The following is a 24,772-nucleotide window of genomic DNA, read 5'->3' on the forward strand; positions in this document are numbered from 1 at the left end:
TGTCTACAACTGTGGCTTCCAATTTTCATTTTCTGACATGATGAAGTATTTAAAGAGTATGCCTGGAACTTATTTACTTGGCCAACAGGTCAGTCTGTTACTTTTATCTGTGGAACCAAGTGTTTGTCAGGTTTCTGTATGAATCACACAGCACATGAGGTGCACCAGTGTTTGGTTCCAGACATCTTTATAATAAAGTTTGGGTGTGCTAAATTTTCCAAAAATATTTTAATCCAAGAAATCTTTTCCCCACAAAATTTTAAAATTTGGCTTGCATATCTTTGTACATGTAGCTCTGTGTGAGCATGTATCTACCTAAATGAAATTCATTAGTTCTGATTAGTTTTAGTTAACTAGGTACACATTAATATCTCAGGTGTTTGGAGGCAGGAATGCTAATACACAAACCTTTAGGATGTAAGCACTTCAAGAAAATAAAATCTAGGTGATTATATTACTCATGTCTCAATGGATGGGTGTCGCAGACAACTTTTATGAAAAATCCTTTCCTTAGGATTTTTCCTCCTGAGAAGCTGAGAGGCCTCAGGAACAAAATGTAAACATTGATTATCTGTTGCTGTGGAATCTAACAGGTGGATCTGTGATTGGTCTCATAGAGTTGTTTCTAGTTAATGGCCAATCACAGTCAGCTGGCTTGGACTCTCTGTCCAGGACAGAAGCTTTTGTTATCATTCTTTGCTATTCTATTTTTAGCTAGCCTTCTGATTAAATCCTTTCTTCTATTCTTTTAGTATAGTTTTAATGTAGTATATATTATAAAATAATCGATTGGACCTTCTAAAACATGGAGTCAGATCTTTGTCTCTTCCCTCATCCAAGAACCCCTGTGAACACTGTCACAGATGGGGGAAGGTTGAGTGTCGGCTTCACCTCCTTGTTCACCAAACAACAGAAATGAGTCAGTTCTGACACTCAGGCTAGTACAGCCAAGGGAATAAGCAAGTGGTTCTATTCAGAGCTGAAAGTGAAAGGATTGCAGATCACAGTCATAGATCCTGGTGTTTGGTTCAGTACTAGTCAATCCCATTGTTCACTCCCTAGTCAACCCTGTTAGTGTTGTAAGTGACTACTGCCTGAAAAATTCTTAGTGATGATCCATCCATGCAATGTCTGCTTATGAAAGTGGCCTTCTCAGCAATCATCTCCAAGTCACTGTCCTATGGGTTATTTGTAAGCCATCTGGAAAGAATGGGATGACTCATTCGTTTTGATGTGGCTGTGGGGTTTGTGGCCATAGACAGAGAGAAACAATGTGTACTTGGTCATATGCCTGCAGGCAGTTTTTCAGACTTCACTTTAATAGGGACCAAGTTTTACTGCTCTGTTTCCTTAGGTTTATTCTGATTTAGTCTATTGAAAATAGTCATAGACTAACCACAAGTTTTGTGCTGGGTAGACATGTCTTTTTTCTTCTTTGTGGGTATTGGTGACATCACTTAAATGTGTCATTGTCAGATGCATGCTATCTGATTTTTGTATGAGGTGTTTAGAACTGCAGCAGAAATTTCACTCTAAAAAAGGAGAAGGAAATTAGATGTGTGAGATTAGAATTATTTCATTTTGAGAGCTTCGTTTATTTAGACAAAATTTCAGGAAATTCAAAGCTTGTCCTGAATAAACTGTTGTGAAAGTCCAATAAACTGTTGTGAAAGAATAATGCTAATAATCATAAAACTACAGAAGATTTGAGATAGAAGCAGAGTAAGAGTCTTAATGACCTAGAACCATAAGTGTATTCTAAATGAAATGTATTTAATTTCCTGAGGAAAATATTAACAGTGAGGATTAGGAGTAGAAAATATTTTGTAGGAAGTTTAGTTTAATTGATAGAGTATCTTTCAAAGATAAAATAGTTCAAATCCCCAGAAATTTAACTGTTCTCAAAAACGGAATGGTGTAAGCACATAATGTGTTCTACGGTGCCTCATAGAAATCATGTGTTGATGTTTGTAGAAATATATACAATGACTTTTTAAAAGAGAACTTGTATAAGAACACTTTTTACTCCATTGAAATCAGTGAAATATTTAAGTCTCTTTTTGATGCCATGGAGACTAGACGCTAATACACTGATACACTGCAGTGTTACTACATATGTGCAGCCAAGTTAATTTCCAGTTTAAAAGATAGTTTGCAAAGATATTATGGTTTTGTTAAGAAACGAAGTATGTTTCATCCTGTATGAAAATCTGAAAGAAATAGACTAAGATCACATCTAATGAACTCAATCACTTTGTATTTGAAAGTAAGAAAGATTCTGATTTGAATCGATATTTTCTTTAATTGGATTATATTTTTTTGCTATGTCAATTGATTTGTGGCAAAGGCAAACTACAGAGGCTGATGCTATTGAATTCCAAAGGAGTTTAAAAAAACTCCTTTAAAACAAGGAGATATTTTCAGCAAAATTTTTACTACCATCAGTAAAACAAATCCTAATAACGTTTGAATGTTGTATGCAGTATTTCATTTATAATGCTCTTCTGAATATATTCTTTGTTAAGCACAGCGCTGTTTAATTCTATAATTAAAACATATGGGTCAGTTCTAATTTACAGACCAGTGGAGAAACTTTAGGCTCAGTTAAGATGTGCGGGATTCCATCTTGAAGTATCACTTTGTAACAGCCTGTAGAAATTGCTAAATTCTCCGACTAGGGGTGTTGTGACAGAGACTTGTGGCCATGCTACAGAAAAGTTTAGGATTCAAAATAGGTTTTAATTTAATATATCCACGCAGTTAACAAATCTGATTGTATCTATTTTGCTCTCTTTATTAGCTGGTCCAAACAAAATAGGAGAGGAGGTAATTATAGTAATGGAGAAAAAGAGGAAATGTAATAAATATTCATAAAGTACATAAAATTTGCTTTTGTCATAATCTATTTTATCTAGGTCACCTTTCACCTTGTTCTTGTCCTGATAGCCTATTTATTTTTTCTCCTTTTTTTTTTTTCCTCACTTTCTTCCTAGGACTGACTCATCACATCTGTAATCTCCTAACAGAAGCTGTGGCCCTGTACTTGGAGGCAGATGATAAAAGGAACACCAAGACAGCAAATGTGCTGCTTGGGTCCTTACTTGACATTTTGCAATACATGCTGACATATACAGCAAACATTGTGCGCCAGACTTTGCAGGTATGGGACTTACTCATGGGAACTTGACTGTCTTAAACAATTTTTTTTATAACTTCCTATTATCCTTAATAACAAGACTCCTGCTATTCTGGTTTTATGGAACTTCTAGTGTAATGAAAACTCAATTTGTCTTCCAAGTTACTGTTTGAACCACTGCAAGTCATGGCATTGGTGGTACTTCCTACTCCAACAATGACATCCTCCTGTTTAAAAATGGAGTACAAAATACAATTCAAAGAAATTTCACATAACCCTCATAGTAGCATATGAAGGAAAAGCATTCATAATTTTTTAGACGTGATATAAATCTAGCAAATTGTGCTTTTCTTTTTAGATTATCTGCCAAATTTTGAAGTTAGTCAAGTGGAAGTGATTTCTGTATTTACACTGCAAACAACATGTACTCTTCATGTTAGGTTTTTAATGTTCTTGATATTATTTACTGAAGAACAGATATTTGTCAGGTGAAATATTTCTAAAGGACAGAGATTCAAAAGATTGCAGATGGGTTGTAATACCTTGCAGGATATGGCTTCTTTAATCCCCAGAGTCCCTCTTCTGTAGGTTGGTTGGTTGGTTTTTGCTTTGTTTTGGTTCTGCATTTTTTGGTTTGCAGAGTTTGGTGGTTGGGGAATTGGGTTTTTATGGGGGTGGTTTATTAAGTAGTCTTAATGCAAAAAGTTGCTGCTGAAAATTGAGCTTTTTTCTTTTTTCTACATTGATTTACACAAGCAGCTATGTTATCAACCACATTTCAGTGCGAGGTGTTTGGTTTAGATGTGTGATGGTGCAATATCTTGTGTTTTTTTAAGTCTTCTATTAGCAGGTTCTCTAATGATATTTTCATCTAAGAATCACTTCATGGATCAAATTTTGTAGGCTAATTTCTTGTTGTCATATTTTTGGCATTACTCCGTGTAATCATAAAGAGCTGAATTCTGTACTTATGCTCCATACAGCAGTGATAAGGCAAATTGTTCTGGAGGACACATGAAGAGAGGATCTTGCACATGAATTGGTAATAGTGAATTGATGGGTTTTATTTAGATTTAAAATTAAATCTGTTCGTTCAAAGCCAAATTCTGTTCTGGCTTTACTTGAATACAACAGTTGATTGATGCACTGAAACTCTAGCTCCAGTTTTGTTTATCTCTCATCATGGTAGTCTGCTTTGCTCTTAAAGTCTAATGAGTAACAAGGAGCAGCTGGAAAATCGAGTTTTGAACCACAGGTCTATGTGTCCATATATTAATTTTACAGTGGTGTTTAGTGTCTTGACAGTACTCATCACAAGATCCCTGAGACCTCTACATCAGTACATATACTGTATTGAATGGTGGCCATTAGTTATTGACTACACAGTTTTCCACTATTCATGGGTCACTAAATGCATCACAAATATTATTCTTGGACTGTTTTTATAGAGATGTTTTGAGTAAGATACCATTTAAATCAGAACTTGTAAAACAGAATCAAATCTTCTTGTATTATCCATTTCTGAGCCTTAAGTTTTCTTTTACAGATGGCAGGACCTTCACTTGAATCCTTTTTATTTTACTCTTTTATGTGTAAAGTGATAACCTTATCCAGCTGCATAGGCAATACATATCACCACTTTTCCACTGCACTGAAGTACTTCATGCTGGATGGTGCTGATAACCAGGTTCAGGAGAAGAGTTCACTCTTTATGGTCCAAGTACTTTTGTATTAATTTGCATGTCTGTTTTGGAGAGATTTTGTCATGTGTCCCAGAGGTGATCCACATTAGCTGAGAAGAATTTGAAATTTCAATTTTATATATGAACTCTATTTTGTGACTCTGGCAGAGAGGCGGCTGTGGATGCCCCAGCTCTGGCAGTGTTCAAAGCTATGTTAGATAAGGCCAGGAGCAACCTGGTCTGGTGAGATGTGTTCCTCCTGGGGATGGGTGTGGATGTGACTAGATGATCATTAAGGTCCTTTTGAACCCTTTAACATTATGTGATTTTATCATTCTACAATTTAAAGTAGGTTTAACAATGCTATAGTGTGTATCCTTCATATAAATATGTAATTTCTTTAGTGCTGTTGTTCATTGTCTTTCCGAAGACACTAATATATAAAAGTTAAAGAAAGTAGTCAAAGATTCCTGATGGAAGGTGTCTATCTTCTCATCCATGTACTAATGAGAAAAAGCTGGTTTAAATTTTGCTGAATGAAAGTGGCTTACTTCCCTTTCTTCATTGATGTAAACATTCAAATTTTTGTCTTCTTTGCACTTTTTGTCATTCTTGAACTTCAGCATTCCGGTCATTGTGGTGAGTCCCAGAGATGCTCATACCAATGTGACTTATTGCCTGGAGAAGCAACTTTTCAATTCTCTTTTATTCAGAAATCCTTTCCAGAAGAAAGGCATTATCCTTTCAACTCATAAGTATCAACAGTGAAGTTTGAGCAGTAGAGGCACCTGTCTCAGGGAACCTGTTCCTCTGTTCACTTAACCAAATGAAAACCTCCAAGTATTACACTTGGACAGTGATTTTTAGGATTGAGCTATAAATGAAACACAATACAAATTATTCTTAAATGTGTTCTTGAGACAAAATGTTTATTTTTTTCTTTAGCAGACTGACTGTATAGGGTCATGGTTCAAAGCTGGTGTAAGGTAATGACATTAAATGAAAAAATCCTGCAAGACAACCTTTCAGGTCATAAATTGCACTGCCTGTAATAGTAGTATGTCTTGATGATGTAGGGATGACAGTGGTCATGATTACAAGTAGTACCTGATCTTATTACCTGCAAACTTTATTATTCCTATTTCAGAAATAATTCAAATTATAATGTATTGTGAATATTTCAGGATACAGAGTAAGGCAGGCAGGCAAAATTGGACACTATTGCTGAGAATCCTAAATTTTCAGTCACCTTGATTATCTTGGTTTGAGCTATCTTTGCACGCACACTTTATTGCATTTTGTTGAAGCAATGTCATGCAGGTCAGTATATTCAGCCTGTACAGAATGGCACGACAGCATGGGTCCCTTTGCTTTGTGCTTATTGTCACAGAGGAGCATCACTGCTCATTGGCAGCCCAGGAATACTTAACTAGAAATGATGCATAAGTTCCCTTCAAACTTCCATTCACACTTGGACCACTTAATGGACCTAATTTGTTCTTCATAACAGAACTATCACCAGAGTTGCTTTTGATTTCTTTTCTCTCTTGTTAAGGCACAGAAATCTGGGACAGGAGGAGACACACAGGCTGCTGAAGACCTTCTGCTTATCAATAAACCCCTGACGGACCTGATTAGCCCGCTTATTCAACTGGTGAGAGTTTGCTTGTTTGTAACCTTATGGAATGTTGCTGAAGTTGGAATTATGCAACTGAATTGAACATATTCTCTCTTTACTAGTTTTTAATTGTTTACAAACTCCCACCTAGTACTCTATCACTTTGTAAGTTACCAGTAACAGTGACTTGCAGGTTACCAGTGATGTCAAAGTCTGTTTGTCCAGAGCATAGAAGTGGGATGAGGGGTGGACTGCAGGTTCTCAGTTTGGATACATATTTATATAGCCAACATTTGTCCTTCAAAATGGACTAGTCACCACTGCATAGGGAAAGGATGGCATTCAAAACTTGAATCTAATAGTACTACTTCCTTTAGAGAAGTCAGTAAATGCAAAATTGGTTTCTAGAGAGTGATGCATTTTAATATTATTTTCTAGGGTTTGAGGCTTCTGAGTTTTCTCAAGGGTTTTATTTCAACATTATCCTGAAGGATTTATGAGTGGGAGTGGTCCCTGTGATCTGTAAACATCTTTGAAGTGTGTCTGTTTAAAGGCAGTCCTTTCCAGGGTTTACTAGATGTACAGCACTGCATTGAAATCTCCACAGAGGGCCGCATTATGCCCTAATGCGTCCCATAAGCTCAACCTCTGTCATACGGAGATCTATATTTAGTCTGTGTGTAATGGTTTGTAGTAGAATGCTTCTTGAGCTGGACAGTGCTTTTAGAGGCTGCTTCAGCCTGTAAGTCAACATAAAGCCATTAAAATGGTATATGAGAATTTTGGTGTATCACGGTATCCTTTCTGGGATATTTCACTTAGAGGTGTTTCAGATTCACTGTGTTCTCTTCCAGACCCTTTTTTTTTTCATTTAAAAAGAGGATTTCAGGTTTTTTGTGATATCAGTACTACAATCCTTCTATTATCTTTAGCACTGTCTGTCATTTATTTTAGGGAAGTGTGTGATTCCTTTTTTATTACTTTTTGGCATTATACTTGATGCTAAGTCCTCCTTTGATGGATTTATTTAAACCAGCTATTGACAAAGGCTTTTTGGAAATGTTCTCTGAATGACCTGAAACAAAGTGACTGAATTTCAACTATTTAAATTTCATCTTTATAAATTATTTTAATTTATTTTTTATTGATTTTTTAAAACTGCCAAGTCTGATAAATAGTATGAGATGAAGAAATGCAAACATTAATTTAAAATGAAACTAGTAATAAGTTTAAATTATATTAACTTTTTAAAGAACAGAAAATTAGAGGCCAAGCTTTAACTCAGCCTATACCACCTGGAAGTCTTGTATAAGTTTTTAATTAAAGGATAAGATAATTGTATAGTTAGCATGTACTGATTAGATTGTGACTTGTCTTTGTATTTCAGAAGCATGACTGTAAATTACCAGTAGGTTTTGCTTTGTTCTGTACTTCTGCGGATTCTGTTTTTTTTCAAATGCTTATTTTAAATCTTCTGATTTTAACATACAAGTAAAAGATAATGACCACCACTTCCACTTCTTTAGATAAACAGACGCATACATACATACATATTGTCATTTTGTTTTGGTTTCAGTTTTACAAAGATTCTGTGAGTGAGAGATTTTTCTCTTGTTTGGATCTGTGAAAGTTATTTCAGCTACATTTGTTAAATTTGATTTTTCAAATATTTTTTCCCACTGCTCTATTAAACATTTCCTGTTAAGCTTGGAAGAGTTTGAGCAATGGAATAATCATCTTAGCATTTAGGAATCACTTGTTTGAAATGGTTTATGCTCTAATCTCTTTTAATAGAAATAGATTATGTGTGAAGTCTAGAGCAAGGCTCAAGATGTGTGTGCTCCCTGCTCCTCAAATGCCTCAGGCCTACCTAAACTGAAATTCTGTGAAGCTGCCAGGGTTGTTCTCTGTATTCATTGAGCTGTGTGGGTATATAACCCCTTATTGGTGTTTTGAGGAATTCAGTTCTTTGTGAACTTGTTTTTCTGGAGATAATGGAGGACTTAGATTTTGAACTAACAATTACTTTAAAATATTGAATTAAAATTTGTTTCTCTGCTTTGCTATTTCTGCCTTTCTTAGCATATTTATAGTATCTTGTACTCACTTACACAGTTTCCTAGTCACATTGTTTCCTAGTTCCTAGTTTGCTAGACACATTAAGTAATTGTTTTCCCTCATTGAAGTGTGTATCCCTCAAGTAGATTATTATTCTGTGTCTCATTTACTTGTCTTTTTATTTTGCTCAAGTTCTATATGTTTTTCTCTCTCAATAATCCCTCAAAAAATCAATGTGAGTTAAACTTCATAATGTCAAAAACTTTGAATCAATTTTTCCCTTGTGTGGTTGTTATTTAGACTGTCACTAAAGGCATAACAAAGCAAGTTCCAGAAGCCTAGATTGCATTTAAATTAAACTCAGTGATTTAACAATGCTAAAGAATAAATAATTACAAACTATGTCATGAAACACTGCAAAAATGGAGAATTCAGTATTTAATCCCAAGATCATTATGACCCTAATTGATCAATAAGAGGAAAAAAATTGAGCATTTAGTTTTCTCCTTGGCAGTTTTGTGTTTAAAAGTTAATTACACTTAGCTTTGTTGGGTAATGTTTCTTTGCTTAACATGAATTTAATTTGAATATTATTCTGAAACCTGCAGCAATTGTAGACAATACACAACACCTTCTAATTTTTGATGTGCCCATTATACTGAAAAAATTACTTTTGAAATCACTTCAGTGTGGATTTTCACAAAGTTTCAGAAACTATGCCAGTTCCTATAAAAAGGAATTTTGTTTTCTGTAGGTCCTAGATTCAGTTCCCTAGGTGTAGATCTTCCAGTCATTTCTGGAGCCTACTAGACTCTGGGAGAGAACTTTTTTTGACTTCCGGTAGGAGTCTTCCTCATTATAATATTACCAGGAAAATTTGGACTTGATTACCATGCTCCATGTGTTACCATTGAACATCCAGTTAGTCATGTCCAAATGTGAAGCGGATAAATATGAAACCTCAGTGCACATGGATGATTAAGATGGTCTTTTTTAGGCATTTTTTGTCTCTGTATTGCCCTGATGCTAAGGTTGTGCCCAGACTTCATTTTCAGAGTGCATGAAGTTATTTGCTAATGAGTAATGAAAATAACTGCAGAAGAACGATTACTGGAGAATTTTATTTCATATGTCTTTCTCTAGGCATCCAGACTGTTCTATGGTCAGAGTGGAAAGTCATATGTTTATATGCTATATTTGAAGTATTCTCTTATACAGAGCTATTCTAAAAACCAAAAATCTCCCCACAAACACACCAGGGAAAAGAAGAAAATGTTGTTACATGCACAGAATTTCAGAACGGGGATTTAGTTTCTTAATAATTAGCCTAGATTAAAATGAAGTAAATATATAAATATTTTTTCCCTTAGGAGAGTGCTGCTAAGTAAAAAATATAATTTTTTTAATTTAAAATGGTGCATATTTACTAATAAGAATAGCACAGTAAAGCTAGCAGATTAATAATGAAGTTATGCTTTTACATTTTGTAAAATGTTTGCAAAATCATCTTCCCTATAGATCCCTGTGGTGCTTCCTTTACAGCATGTTCTGTAATCACATTAGTGATCTAATGAATATCCATCTCTTATTGTAATAAACTCTCTATGTGTATAACCTCATTAATGCACAGAAATAGTGTCCCCTCCAGGTAATCCAGGCAGGCAGTTTCATTGTAGCTCTAAAATTAGATGCTGTAACAATTCCAATGGTGTGAAAACTGCCACTTCAGCTCAAATAATCACACGTTTCTTGCAGTGCTTTGCAATTCGTGAACACACTGCAACTCAGTTTAAAATGATGGAATTTTTGAGAACAGATTGCAGAAATATAGATGTGCAACAACAAGAAACTTCCTGCTCTTTACCACATCAACTCTAAAATACACAGAGCAGGTTCCATCTAAAAAGGAAAACAGAATTTTGTGTTATAAGCTTGTTTACAGGAAGTTATAACATGGCTATAGAAATTAAGCAAAGAGTAATACACTGCTTTCATTGCACAGAAGTCTTGTCATGAGGTATTATTTTAAAGTAAGTGAAAAATAGATCTACAGTTTTCAGTTAGAGAATGGCAGAATTTATGACCTTAGCTCTTCAGTAATTTATTTTAAGGTGCTGGATTCTCTTCAAGCTATGTACTAGCCAAGAATATTAACAGCAGCAAAAGAAGTACTGGCGACTTTTCTACCTTGCTGAAAGGCTGAATCCCTAATCCCCTCTAAGGCTGAGCAAGGAAAAGGAAGCTTCATGTAATTATGAAATATTAAGGGGCAGATAGTCTTTTAAAGTGTTAGAATTGGTTTCTTCATGGGTTTCTACTCTCCTGAAAGAACAAAACTATAAATACATTTCAAGCAAATGTACTTCATACCAAATTGGATTGTTCTGATTAGAAAAATAATCAGAATGCTGTTCCATCTAATTAGGAGATGAACCATCCATCTATTTTAATTGTTGAACAACATGATTATGTTTTTCCTGTTCTTATTAAACATGAGGTATTTACTTGAAATCTGGATTTTCATTCTTGATTTTCTGTCTTTACAGATATTAATTGTATTTTCAGCCATTGCTTTTGTTTTAGAATGTTCTTTAGATCCCCTACTCTTTATAACCAGTACTAACACTGACTGGCAGCCAGTGCTAAATTTCAGGTTACCAGCTTACAACTTTTGACATCTAAATCACTACTTGTCAGAAGTGAAATGGCAAAATGGTGAGAGTTACAGAGAAAAATGCTGATGTGGACATACTTAAATAGGGACATTGCTGAGAGTTCCTCTTCCACCTTAATTATTGATGACTGTAGGCCAATGATTCTCATTCCCTTCGGAGTAAATATGGCCTGTCCTATTCCAAGCTTGTTTTTCTCTTCCTACAAGACTAGTCCTACTATTGTTTTGCCCTGAGTTTTCCCAGGGTAACAGCAACTTTCTCCCCAAAGTCTAGTTAACACCAAAGCTCAAAGGGACTCTGGGAAAGCAGAGTAGCAGAAGAGCCTGAAGTACAACAGGGGGTGAAAGGCTTCATTGGCATTGGTAATGATTGAGTAATGTGATGTCATAACTGGCAGGTATTGGGAACTGTAGAGTGATACTTGGAACATGGTCACTGAAGGCCTCTGAAGAGCAAGACTATATGATGCCAGATTGGATGGAAAGTTTCCTTTCCTTGGGTTGAAAGGGTTTTCCTTTCTCTTGTTGGGGGACAAAGAGCAACAACAAGGATGAAAGGTTGGGCACGCCAGGAGGAGAGAATCAAGGCCCAACCAAGGCCATTGGTCCAAGCACAGCTCTTCCTCCTAGGGCATAGTGTTCCACTGCCTCACTAGCTGGGTGTTCCTGCTGCAATAAGCCTCCCTTGGGAATAATGCTAGCCAGCTGGACTTGCTTGTTTGCCTCCTTGATAGTCATGGTGCTGGGAAGGACCACTGAGGTTTGTGTGGCTTTATGGATTTCTTCGCACACATTTGTTGTAGGAGCAGTCCTCTATGGAGACTGACAGCTTTCCACTTCTCTGATATTTAGTGAATATCTTGGGAAAAAAGCCTTGAGATCAGTCTCACTTCCAAATATAGTTGTTGTGGTACTGAATAAACATGGGATTTTTGTGCCTGCGGAGCCCAGGGAATTAGCCTCCACTGCAGTACCCAGGCAAAAATGTATCAATGACCAAAATTTTCACTGATTTTTCATTTACCTTTGTTTAGCCAACGAGCATTTGAAAATTGAATATAATCCTTGTTCTGTGATTTTCTTCAGGAAGTTGTTGATGTAGCTGCCTACCCTGATCAAAAAGCAAATTAACTTGGAATGCTGCTTTTAGAAGGTGTGAGAGACACATTAAAAAAAAAAAAGTAGTTGTCTTTCCTTTCTCTAATAGCATTTTATTCCAATGAAGGAAATGAAAGTTGTCTCAAAGCCCTAAGCAAAATCAGCAGATTTTTTTTTTTCACTTAGTTAAGGATTAAAGATATAAATGGACTTCTAAAGCCTGTTACTATTTGTAGCTTTTTCTGCTTTTTGGGTTTGCTAATTGCACTGATGTTATTAGAGAAGGAAATAATCAAATAAGTGGCATTTAGATTGGAATGAAGAAAAAACATATAGCAAAACTGAGGCAGAAATAGCTGTTGTGGTCTTGTCACTTGCATAGTATTAGGTCAAATAGAATGTGATATGTCTTGGGGCTATATATTCAGAGATTTCATCTCAGTTCAGTCTGTTTTAAACAGCAGCTCTGTGAAGCTAGTAGAAAACAGGATTGTATTTGCATGCAGATCCCTTGGGAATTGCTGCTTGAATATTTGAGAGATGTGTGTCTGATATGTTCAGATGGCTTTAAAGTAACTGTGTGGGTTTTCCTCAACATGAAAAAATTTAGGAATTTCATACTGCAGATTAAATAAGTAATCATTATTGAAATGATTTGGCATATTACATAAGTGTTTGGACAAACTGGGCTTTTTTTTCCCTTTTATTGTCTGTAAGGATAGTGTTTACTGTGTTTTTATCTGGCTTATTTGGTGTAAATAATACTTTTGGAATGAAAAAAATGAATGAGCATGATGAGGTGTTTTTACACTTCTATACCTAATTGGTTAAGTCTACCACTGACATTTTGTTCAGGTCATAGACTAAAAGGTGAGAAAAAACTATTACAATGATTTCATTGAGGGATATATATAGACAGGACTTTCCTAAATTAATTCCTCATTAGAGTAAACGGTTTTGTAATTTTTTTAAGAAAAAAAATATTCTTGTGATATTTGAATTGTCTTTGATGGAGAATCTGTCTCAGCTCTAAGGAAGTTATTTCAGCAGTTAATTGTTCTTATTAAAGAGAGAAAGAGAAAAAAGGAAATCCAAGTATTATCGTTCTTCTAATCTGAATTGCTTTGTCTAAAGTTTTGAGCTATCATCTCTTATCAGTCCTTTTTCAGGTAAAGGAATTAACCTATCCTCAGCCTGCATTTTCCCACATGTTTGAGAGGATATGATCAAGTCCACTTTAACCCTCCCTCTGATATGCTGTAGACACTAAATTCCTTCAGTCCTTGGCTATTATGCTTTCCAATGTGTCATCCTCTTGCCTGTTCCCAAGAAACCTCTATGATTTTTTTCACTAGTGTTTGTGAACTCTCTGTGCTGACGCTAGGCACCGCATTCCTGTTGTCATTCCAAAATGTCATTGTCAGTGCCAAATACAGGCCTAATATAATATCTTTACTTGTTATTTCCAGATTGTACTTTCAGGAAATTTATAAATCATTTTGATAATGGTGTCATATTATGAGAAGCTCATTTAATGATCTCTAGTCCTGTCCCTTAATCTTTTTTGTAATTTTGCTTCCCAGGAAATTATTTTCCATCCTATTGCTAGGGCCTGCTGCAGTGTCTGATCTTCAAATGAGTGTAGAAAAGTTAGAATTCAGGAAAATATTTAAAATCTTCAAAATGTACCTCCTAATGTGACTACTTAAAATCCATTAAATAACTAGATAGCCTGTGCTCTACCTCAAGAGGCTTGCTTTAGTAATAATTAAATGAAATTTTATGGTGTGCATGATGTAGAAGATTAGACATCATGGCTGTAATGGTACTTTTTCCTATTACCACTTCTGTTTAAATAGAGTAAAATAACAGTTGGGAGCAACATTTCTGATGCTGTTATGATGTTGCTCTAGATAGACCACTTGACAGAATCAAAGTGCTGATATTGTTATACTGCTGCTTAAGAGTAGATATATTTTAATTATGTTTTCATCACTTCGTTAAGCTTATTTTAGTGCAATTCTGAGTCAATCAACTAGAAATTATTCTTTCCTGTCACAATGCAAATGTTAATACTCTTCCAAATCCCCAGTGAAATGCAACTTTTCTGAAATTGGAATTTGATTTTTGTTTATTTATTTTTCATTCATTTTTAGCTTCCCAGTGAAGATACTGAAATATTTTTGAGTGCCTCACAGAGCTTATTATTGCTGGTTCAGCTGTATGGAGGGAGCAATGAGGAGAGTATGTCTCCAGAAAACATGTACAGCTTTGCTGAAGTCCTGAAGTCCAAAGAAGATCCACGAGAACTTAAGCTTTTGTTGAAAATTGTTAAGAGACTGGTGAGTTGACATCTAACCTTTTCCAAAGTCTGCATGTTTCTTTTATATAATTTGATACATTTTTGGACTAGTTTTTTCCTTCTCAAGGGAAAAAATATTTTAAAATCATTTTAAAACCAAAATATGCGAAGTTGAATATCATGTCTTTAAATTCCACTTTTCTGGAGAAGATGGCTTTCTACACTTTAAACCTCTTATGAAAATGATGCAGGAATTCTCCTATTTCAGTTAGCCATTCAGCAGTTTGAGTAACACTTGCTATTTTTCCACTTGTTTAGTAATTCATCTCTATAAGGTATTGAAACCATTTTCTGAATGCCTTCTGAAAGAACTAACCTTGTAGCATTAAATATCTGTTCAGACACAGAGTGGTTTATTTCACAGTGAATAAAAGGCTATTTTATGCTTGGAATAGGTTTGTGCATGGGCTGTTGAGTCTTCATTCTCACGGAGCTATAGGGACCACTCGTGCTGGAGTGGCTGTAATGTAGAGAGCCAGCCAGTGGCAATCCTGCAGGGGCTTCTGGTGATAATGTTGGCAAGTAGAAGGTTCACTTCTGTCCTGCTCCAACACAGTGGAATGACATCAGCTGATGTCTTTCAGGTAGCTTAGGAAGGAAATTTTTTGGTATCTGTAGCGTTCCCTCAGATAATACAATAGGCTTTTATCTCGAAGTGTCTTAATAAGAAGCTTTGCCTGCATTGTCAACAACCTTGCGTTATTTGAGTACTTCATCCTTTACTCTCCAAAAGCAGAGGCTTTCAGTTAAAATAGGATAACTGCCCCTAGAGAGGGCGGTAGTTCCCTCAATTTCAAGAGGTAGGAGTTCCTTCAATTTTGCAAGTGCAGTGCTGGCTACTAGAGTAAGCCTGTAATCCATGACAGCAGGAATTAAAAGGGAGCAACTCCCTTGTAGAGATTTCAGAGATCTTGTCCTCTTTCTCCTGCCTGCTGCACTTACATCACAGGAAAGTAAACACCATACCCTTCTTCCCTGCTTTCCCAGCCCTATCTTGCCCTGAAAAAAGCATGAATATATAAAATTAAAGTTGATATGATGTTTAAAATTCTAAAGATACTTTCTATTGATTTTAGCTTGTACCTCTGCTACTCTTTCTGAATAATTATTGTGATGTGTAGAACTGGCTTTTACTTTTCTCCAAAAGCAATATGAGTAAAAAGCCAATGAGGTGAGAGAGAAGGGAAGAGATGTGAGGCTGCAATATACATATCTAGATTATTTCATTTTAAAATAGCTACAGACTTGTTTATTTCTCTTCATTTCGAAGCCTGGGGTTCAAAAGTTAACCTAGTGTGCAGGATACTTAACACGGAAACTTCTATTGACTATTTTGAGAGAACAAAGCTCTGCAGTCACCTTTTGAACCTTGCAAGTTCCTGTACTTTAGGTTCCAGTTCTCTCCTTTGTATACCTGGTACTTGTTATTTATAACATCAGGCATAGATTTTCAGTAATTATTGTGATGAGATCATGCAATTTCTTTTGAAAGCAGGGTTCATAGATAATTTGACAGATTATTTAATAAATCATATGTTATTTCTCTAAACCTTAAAAAGTCCTGTTCAGAGGAGATTATTATCTTGTCAAAATTGTCATAATCACAAAAGACATTGAAATATAATCATATCCATTTAAGAAGGATTCAGCCCACATCAGCTGAATTTCGAAGCCTAGAGCAGTGTTTTTCTTTTTATATATCTGAGCAATATTTTAATAGAGAGATCAGTATATGCACCAATTTTCATTGTTGCAAATCAGTGCTGATACAGAGCAGCTCTTCAGTTTGTGGTTACATTGACTTTGCTGGTACAGGCACAGGCATTCCTTATGTAAGACAGGAATGTACAAAAAGAGCTCCATGTATGCTACAGATGTCTTTATAGCATGTATTGCTGGAAATATGGAAGGGCATAGCAGTGGGACTACTTAACCTTGATTCAAGTGTTTTACATGACTGCAGTGAGCCAATGGAGGCAGATAGAACAATTTCAGAGTCTTCAATTTAAGGCATATCAGAGGATTTGTTGATGTACAAGATGACCTTACCTTGATGAAATGGAATCTCATATCTATATGTTGGTATAACTTAATGATTAAACCACTGTGTTTTATCTCCAGTGGGTGGAAGGAAGGTTTTTTGAAAAAAGTTGGAGATTTGAGTTTGTTATATTGTTTTGTTCAGGTTTTTAGATCATCATTGTCAAATTTGACCGGCAAATTGACTGCAGGGCAATACAAACTTCTTGCAGCACTTTCCTCACTAATTGTTTTCCTACAATTTTGTTGAATAAAGATAAAGGCCAGACTTTGTACAAACTTAATACTGAAATCACTATGAACACACCCTTTTAGAAGCTTTATTTTGCTGTAAAAAGGAATCATTAGGAGAGAAAATATGCTTTGAGCTAACTTCTGTAACTGTGTAAGTAAAGATCTTCTAAAAGCTCTAAAGAGACAGCATTGACTGTCTTATTTCTGTTTTCTTTATAATTACTTCTTATATTTCAAAGCTTTGGGCTCTGTCAAGCACAGGTTAACCTGTTTTTTCACAAGAATGTTCTCTCACTGCCACTGATAAAATGAAGAGTAACTGCGTAAAATTATTGGATCAAGGAACAGGGTTTGGAGGTTTTTTTCCCTTCAGCCTTTGCACGAACTCTCTTGTTCTGATTGCTTCATCTTGGGTTAGACAATGCTGCTATTCAGATATGCTTCGTCTTTTTTAGAAGCATTTTTGTAACTGATTGATGACATCAGAAGAGTGATGTCTCTCTTTTTTAATTCTGGAAACCTCTCCTGCCACTTGTCATGGAAATCACTATCTCATAATTCCATCTCTTCTGTGAAGATATAGTGCATCTTATTATGAGTCCAGTAAATTACCTAGATTTTTTTTTTTTTATGAAGCAGAAGAAATTTTCATTTGGGAAGCAAGTAGTTAAGGTTTGCCTGCTTTACTGAGAAGTTTTTAATTTCTTTTTTTTCCTCAGAGAGAAAAGATTTCCCTGCCATCCTAATTTATCATCTAGTATGTAATGTAAAGGCATTTTTTATAGAACTAGCCAATATCTTTCTACTGGACACATAATCGCTGTGGGATTACAGCTCAGTACTCACAAATAAATTATTTCAACTTTCAGAACAAGAGAACACTCTTCTTTTACTTCCATGTAGTAATAAGGAAAAATTCCTCTGAGAAAAATGAGTAAATATTATGCTTTCTGCACTCACAGTGAGTGAAGAGGGAACTTTTGTTCTGTGACTTTTCCCTTATATACTTGTCAGAAAGGATATTGAGTTCTACCTTTTAAATCACACTTTTTTCTCCTGATTGTCTTTCTAGAATCTCATTTCCACTAATTTGTGTTTTATAAGTGTCAAAAAGTTTTTCCTTTTTCTTTTTTTTGATGAGCAGCTAAGACATTTAGGATGTCATCTGCATGTCCTATACCCCATGGGGATATGTATAAAGGTTTCTCAAATCATTTTAGGCTGATGTTATAAAGACATTAAGGCCAGAATGATAATACATGAACTATGGCAAAATTCCATAATATTCATTAGCTTCATTATAGGACTATTGGACTCTAATTTCATTTCCCTGCCAATCTGAGTCACAGCAAGAGCATCACTATCTACCTGCAGGCGAATTTACTACCCTGTTTCAAATGTACCAAAGCCTGGGGAACCACTGATCACTGTGTCTAAGATGTCATTCAAATCATGCAGTCCTTAAGTGTTTCTGTCATGTAGATTAGCAATTATATCATCCTCAGTTTTATACAAAGATCTGCTGCATTTGCTTCTCTGGAATGGACAGCTCAGTGTTCGTATATAAAAATATATGTGTATATTTTAACTGCAATAGGTCCCACATTAGATCCTTGTTACATTAATCCCTGATCATGCATTATTAGGACATTTAGAGCTTGGAGAGACGCACAGTCCAAGTATACAAATGTTTGATTTAGAGTAGCAGTTCTGCAATCCCTCAGTAAGTTGAACTTCTTGCTGGAGGTTTGCTTCTCAGTAGATTCCCACTAGTACATCTATAGGGAACTTTCCTCAAAGAAGGCGAAGTAAAATCCCAAGAGTTTCTCAGATAGGATCCCTTTTGCAGCTTCAGCTCCAAGGACTCAGTGCCAGGAGGAGGTGCTTGTGCAGCAATTTCCAGAGGTGTCTGTTTTCCCATGGTCTGAAAAGGCTACGGAAACCTGTTGGCAAATCTCCTGCTGAGGGAGCACAGCACTCAAATAAGTTGGAGAAAACTTTTCATGCATTGTACTCCTGATCTGAATCTATTAAGTGACACATAATCAATTTCGTTAGTTGCTAAGATAATCCATAATATTCCATTGCTCTAAGGATTAATTTTATGACAGCTATGGTTGTTAGAATGTGAACATAATACTCACTTGTAAGTTGCTGATGTGTATAGGTATACTCACTATAAACAAACAAGTTTTTCTAAAATTATACATATTTTTAAAATTTGGGTGACTCTTACAGGAACAATTCCTGTCCTTCATTAGTGTTAATCTCCTATTTTCAAGTTGTTACCAAGCCTGCATCCCTTCTTTTGTTGGCTTCAGTCTACAAGTGTAACATCCTTAAGACATTACCTTTGTATATATGTTAAAAGGGAGCATTTCATTAGATACAAACAACTTAGGTTCTCCCAAATCAGAAGAAGCTAATCAGCATTAGGATACAGTATGCAGATGATAACAGATGATTTTGTGTTGCTCAAAATCCATTGAAATAAGTACGTGGGAAGGGAAATGCACCTTCACCCTTCCTGCCGTGTGGCAAAGCTCCTTCTCTTTGCACACTCGCGCAGGGGTTTTTTAGTAGTTTTAATGAAATTGGAGAGGATCTCCAGAGATGAGAGATGGGGAGACCTCCAGCTCCCACTGTGACTTGGCAGACTTCTGCCATGGTGCTTTCAGGCCTTGCCTGACAGGGGCAACAAGCAGAGTGGGGAAATTGCCCTTTCTCCAGGGGCAAGTGAGACTGTTCTCCCGTCCTCCTCCCCTGGGTTTTCATCTAGTCGCAGAGTAAGCTTCTCAGTATGGCTTTTTGAGTTTTGCGTATGGGTTGACCAAAACACAGTCTAATAACACTTTTTAAATAAAAAATACTGTGGTGTTCCTGATGAATATGAATAGTCTGCTGAGGTATTTGTGAGTTAGATTGCTGGGCCAGGCCATTGCCATTGTTTAGGAAGCAGTACCTTCAATTTTACAGCAAAGATTTAAAAAAAAATTGGTTTAAATTACTCAGAAGATGTATGCAGCTAATCACAACTACTCTAATACAATTTAAACAAAAAATAAACAATTATTTAAATAGAAAGAGTATAACTAGTTTAATTTAAATAAATTCATTGTTTGATGAACATAATTCTCTTGTGGCACAGCCCCTGTGCAGCACTTCATTGTTTACCAGAATGAGAATTGAGCCAATATTGATTAATTTATCTGAGTAATTTGGATTCTTTTGTTGTGTAAGTCATACTGAATCTTTGAACTTTTTGTTCCGTTTGTAATGTCATATGGGCTCTACAAAATGCTCATGGAAATGAAATATTGCACTTCCACCATTAAAACCTGTGGAGAGAAATTTTTTTTAAGCTTAGTAAAGCATTTTCAGTAACTGGGAAGAAAACAATTATTCAGTGTAATTTTTGTATAATCAAACTTAATAATCCAGTTTGTTGTCATGCATTTTGCAAGCAATACCAGGTCCTAGGTTGTGTATTATATCATCTATAATTATATACTTGCTATCAAAGATAACACATCTTTTCAAAGAACGCTTTTAAAAGTTCTGCATGGAAATGTTATTTGTGTGTGTAGTAATACTTAGGATGTCCAGATGTGAGAGGGATCCTGAAGTTGATTTACATTTGAGATCCTGTGGCATTGTTTATTGTACTATACATGGTTAATTTTACCTGGCCTAACTAGATTCTGAGTATTGAAATCCCAGACACAGTTTTTCACTATAGGTCTGCTAAGAATTTTCATTTTTAATCTGAAATGATTAGTTACTGTTTCACCTTAGGGGCATGTGCATGTTTCATCTGTGTGCCTGGCTTATGGAATTTGTGAAGGGCTAAATTCAGACTCACTTGTACTTTGAGAAATTTATGGCGTGTTTTCAGGATGCTGAGTAGTAGGACAATATGTTAGCACTGTCCTTGACTTACTCTTTTTTTGACATTTGCTTTTTATGCTTTCTACTGGAGGAGAGGGAAGAATAGTTTGATATTTAGATTTACACATTTGGTTAGAGCAATGATATAATTTTAATAGGCCTTTTTCATTTCTGATGGCCTTCTTTTAATTTACCTTTTTGATTTTTACAATAACCTTCTTTTGGTTGGCCAGAATTCTTAAGCACAACATTCTAAAGTTAAATACTGATGGGTTTTATTCCAGTGTTTATCTTTCTGTCTTATGAAATGAAACAGAGTGAGTATCCATGAATATGTCTCAGTGAATGATGCAGTCCCTGGAATTCTTATTTTACTCCATCTTGTCACTTTGGATCCTGTCCAGAAGCTCTGTAACTCTTACCAGATTGGAGAAAGCTTTGCTATTTTTTGACCCCAAGCACTAGATGGTATAGGAATGCTCTGCTTTTTTTTTTTTCTTTTATTTCCTCCTCATAAAAAAAGAAAATATTTAAATCTTTATAAGATTGTCTAGGTTTATGGGATCACTTATTTCTGCCTATGTCAGAATCCTGTTCTGCTCTGTGAATTTAGTACGTCTCTGACTATGATTGCTGCATCCAATGAGATGTAGAATGAGATGAGATGTGGCTGAGAGGGCTGTGATGGTGAATGGTAGGGCTACTAATTCATTTTATGGTTTATATCCCTATGTATCTCTAACTACAAACACAGTGTATCTTCTTTTTTGTATGTCTTGGGATACTCTTAACTCAAAGTGTCAAGAAACTTTTAGGAACTATGAAAATCAAAATTTGATTTTAATTGGATCTAAGGTGAGATTTTTTTTTCCCCCTGCTGATTATTGGAGCTCCAAAGCCTGTTGTATCAAAAATACTAGGCTTCATGGAACCTGTGCTAAAATCGTGGTCCTCACATAACATTTTGCTGAAGAGAATCTATTAACACCAATCAAATAGGACTGAAATATTAAAAATCTTCTCTCAGCTTGAATTTTAATACCAAGTTGCACAAATTTCCATGTTCTGTAGAATTAATGGGAGCATATGAGCTGTAGTTGCTGCTTTCATTATTATTATAACTGAATTTCATTAGTCTGTAGACTGGGACCTCATTGTGATTATCTCAATCCAAGCACAGTAAAAAATAATTTCTTGCTCCAGAGAACAATCCAGCTTATTTCCAGTGTACAAAATAGGATCAAGAAATGGCCTGAAAGTGACTCTTCCTAATAGGAAATATTTTGACTCAAAATTACCATTCTGGGTAAAACAGATCATTGAGCAATGATCAGTTTGGTGCAAGCAAGTATGAATGTTTGACTAGTTCATTACTAACATAAAAGATTCTTCATTTTATTAAAAATTTAAATTCTTATGGTCACAGGAATATTTTAAAATCCTTAGTCTTCCTGTGAAGTTATTACCAGCAATTACAAGAGCTTTGTAAGATTTTGGTTGCCAGTGTTGAAGATGAGAAACAGTTACATATAAAATGGCTTACTGTTACTTTTTCCAAACTTATATTGTAAACCCTTCAACAAGACCTCCCTTTTTCATTACATCTATTCTCTTGCTCCATCTTCTTGCTGACAAGTTTACTGAAGGTGAAATAGTCTGTTACATGTGTCAGGAAATTTTCAACTGCAGTGTATCAGAATGAAATCTAATATAGGAATTAGATTCCCTACTGTAAAGGAGTGCTCCTTCCTTTGGTTTCTAAATTACCTGGTAGTGGACAATCAGAGTAAAAGGTCTTGACATAACCTCTTTGTTAATCCTCATTGCTCCCTTATTTTCCTTGCTTTCTATTGAAAAAAAACCTATTAAAATAAAAAACTAATGAAAAAAATCTGTTGATTTTAAAAATATATTTCAATTTATGCACTTTTACAAGGCATCCAACAAACATTACCTGTGTTTCACTTGTCTGGATCCTTGGTCACTTCATCTTATAAGACTGGAGCATTGCTGAAAAGGTAGTGCTTTCCAAATTCCTGCCATTAGCAAACTTGCAGGTCATACAGAGCTTGAGTTTTAAAAGCAGTGTGTGGATGCAGATAAACAGGGAATATAGTTGGAGTGTTTTCATTGGAGAGGGAGACAGTCCTTGGCCATCAGGCTGTGAAGATAGGGGACTCTGAGGCATGTAAATTAGGCAAAGGATAATTAGGTAACTTCAGATGTAGGTTATCTGTCTGATGGAAATTGTGAGCAAAAATATAGAAGCAGAGCAAAGGTATGTTGCTCATGGCAATGAGACCAAGAATTTGACCATGTAGAGCAAGATGAAGGCACTGTTTAAGAAGTTTGAGATTGTTGCAAAGATCAAAGATGAAAATTACTTTAGAAGCATCACTCAAACAAGTACCGTGGAAGAGAGCAAAATACTTCATTTTTTTTCCTGGACATCTCATGCATTTAATGGTTGGTTAAGGCATTTGTTAACAACATGTACCTACTTCTAAGGTTCCCCAACAGTGAGCCCATGCTCACAGGCTAATCCCTGCAATGATAATCACGTGTGTGCTTTATGAACATGGTGCTGCCCAATTTCAGATGGTCCATGGTAAGTGAAACAAGGTTGTGTTTAAAAATGGCATTTGTGTGCATTGAGATGAGGTTTTCAGTAGTTTTCATTCTACAGTAACTGACCCTCCTCTCCAAGTTCAAAGTGTTTCAATCCAGAATCTTCCGTGATGTAACATCAACATTTTAAATTATGATGACTCTACTAGTTAAACATTTATAAAGTGCCCAATGTTGTCATTCTTTAAACTATTAAAGTGTAATGTTTTTATATGAAAATCATTTTAAATTTATAACAAATGTAATTTGTGGTGATGCAGTGTTCTATGGGCTGCGAATTACTGCCCTACATTTCACACAGCAGATGCTTTCTCTGGGATGCAGTGCCCAGTGGATGAGTTCGTATGATGCAGCATAAGAATATCTCACTATTTGCATTCCAGCACTGCTCTGCTTATACAACTTGCTTTTTTAGACCACTCAGGGGGCATTTTGAGAGTGTTGAAGTTGAGACACAATTCCCAGTCTTGTTGAAAGCTTATGGTTACCTAAATTCTTTAATATCAGTAAAAGAGTACTTCTTCCAGAAATATGGAGTGTTCATTAGTAATGAGTCAAGAGGTGCATATAATTTCCTATCATCCAATAGCTCAAATGATTTAAAATATTTTTTAAAGGAATTATATTGGTGTACTTAATTGCCAGAGAACTGCTGTAGAGCATAACCCCAGTATACATTGAAAAGTCAAAATGGTATGTTCCATAGTGCATATTTTACCTCATGGATAAAACTCTGATTTTTTTTGCTGTAAATCCTTGGAAATTATAATGTATAGAGTTCTGCATATTAGAATCACATCAGAAAAAGATAATTTAAAGCAAAACCTGCCCTGCCTGTGCTGAACAAAATGCACATATAAAAATCTGCCATGTATACTGGATGTGATGCATATATATGTGATGTGAGGGGGGGGTATGCTAAACAGTGGAATCTACCAGACTAATAATTTAAACATAAACCCCCGTTATTTGTAACTGCAATTTACTGTTGTCCCATTTCATCACTTAAAAATAGATGAAAGAGTCAAGGTAGAATCCCTTTGCTCATTCTGACTGAGTGCTTCCTTTGTGGCTTTTCATGCAAGAGGCCAGTGTTTCCAGGGAATGCCAGCACAGGGCTCTCAGTGTGTGCTCTGCGCAGAGGTTTCCCTGCAATGGGCTTGGAGAGATAGAAAGGCAGAATTTCCCAAGGGAGCTTGGCCACAGTGCTGCTTGTCCTGACTGCTGGAGCAGAAAAGCTCTGCAGAGCTTACTAGTAAAGCAGCATTTTGTCAGCTGTAAAATTTTAAGTAAGAGCCCTTATTGAGTAGCTGTGTGTTGCTTATTTTCATTAGAGCAACAGTCCGCACAAAGC

At 35.7% G+C, this 24,772-nt stretch overlaps 1 protein-coding gene across 1 annotated transcript in view; it reads left to right on the forward strand.

The window, feature by feature from the left end:
- The window catches only part of ULK4 (unc-51 like kinase 4), a 210,172-nt gene that overhangs the window by 142,688 nt on the left and 42,712 nt on the right, over positions 1 to 24,772 (forward strand). Inside the window, exons 33-35 of the mRNA XM_059474664.1 lie at positions 2,994 to 3,160; positions 6,374 to 6,472; positions 14,423 to 14,608. Of these exons, the coding sequence (XP_059330647.1) occupies positions 2,994 to 3,160; positions 6,374 to 6,472; positions 14,423 to 14,608 (452 nt within the window). The remainder of the gene's footprint in view (positions 1 to 2,993; positions 3,161 to 6,373; positions 6,473 to 14,422; positions 14,609 to 24,772) is intronic.

The sequence above is a fragment of the Ammospiza nelsoni genome, chromosome 1 (genome assembly GCF_027579445.1).
Source record: "Ammospiza nelsoni isolate bAmmNel1 chromosome 1, bAmmNel1.pri, whole genome shotgun sequence".
Taxonomy (NCBI): domain Eukaryota; kingdom Metazoa; phylum Chordata; class Aves; order Passeriformes; family Passerellidae; genus Ammospiza; species Ammospiza nelsoni.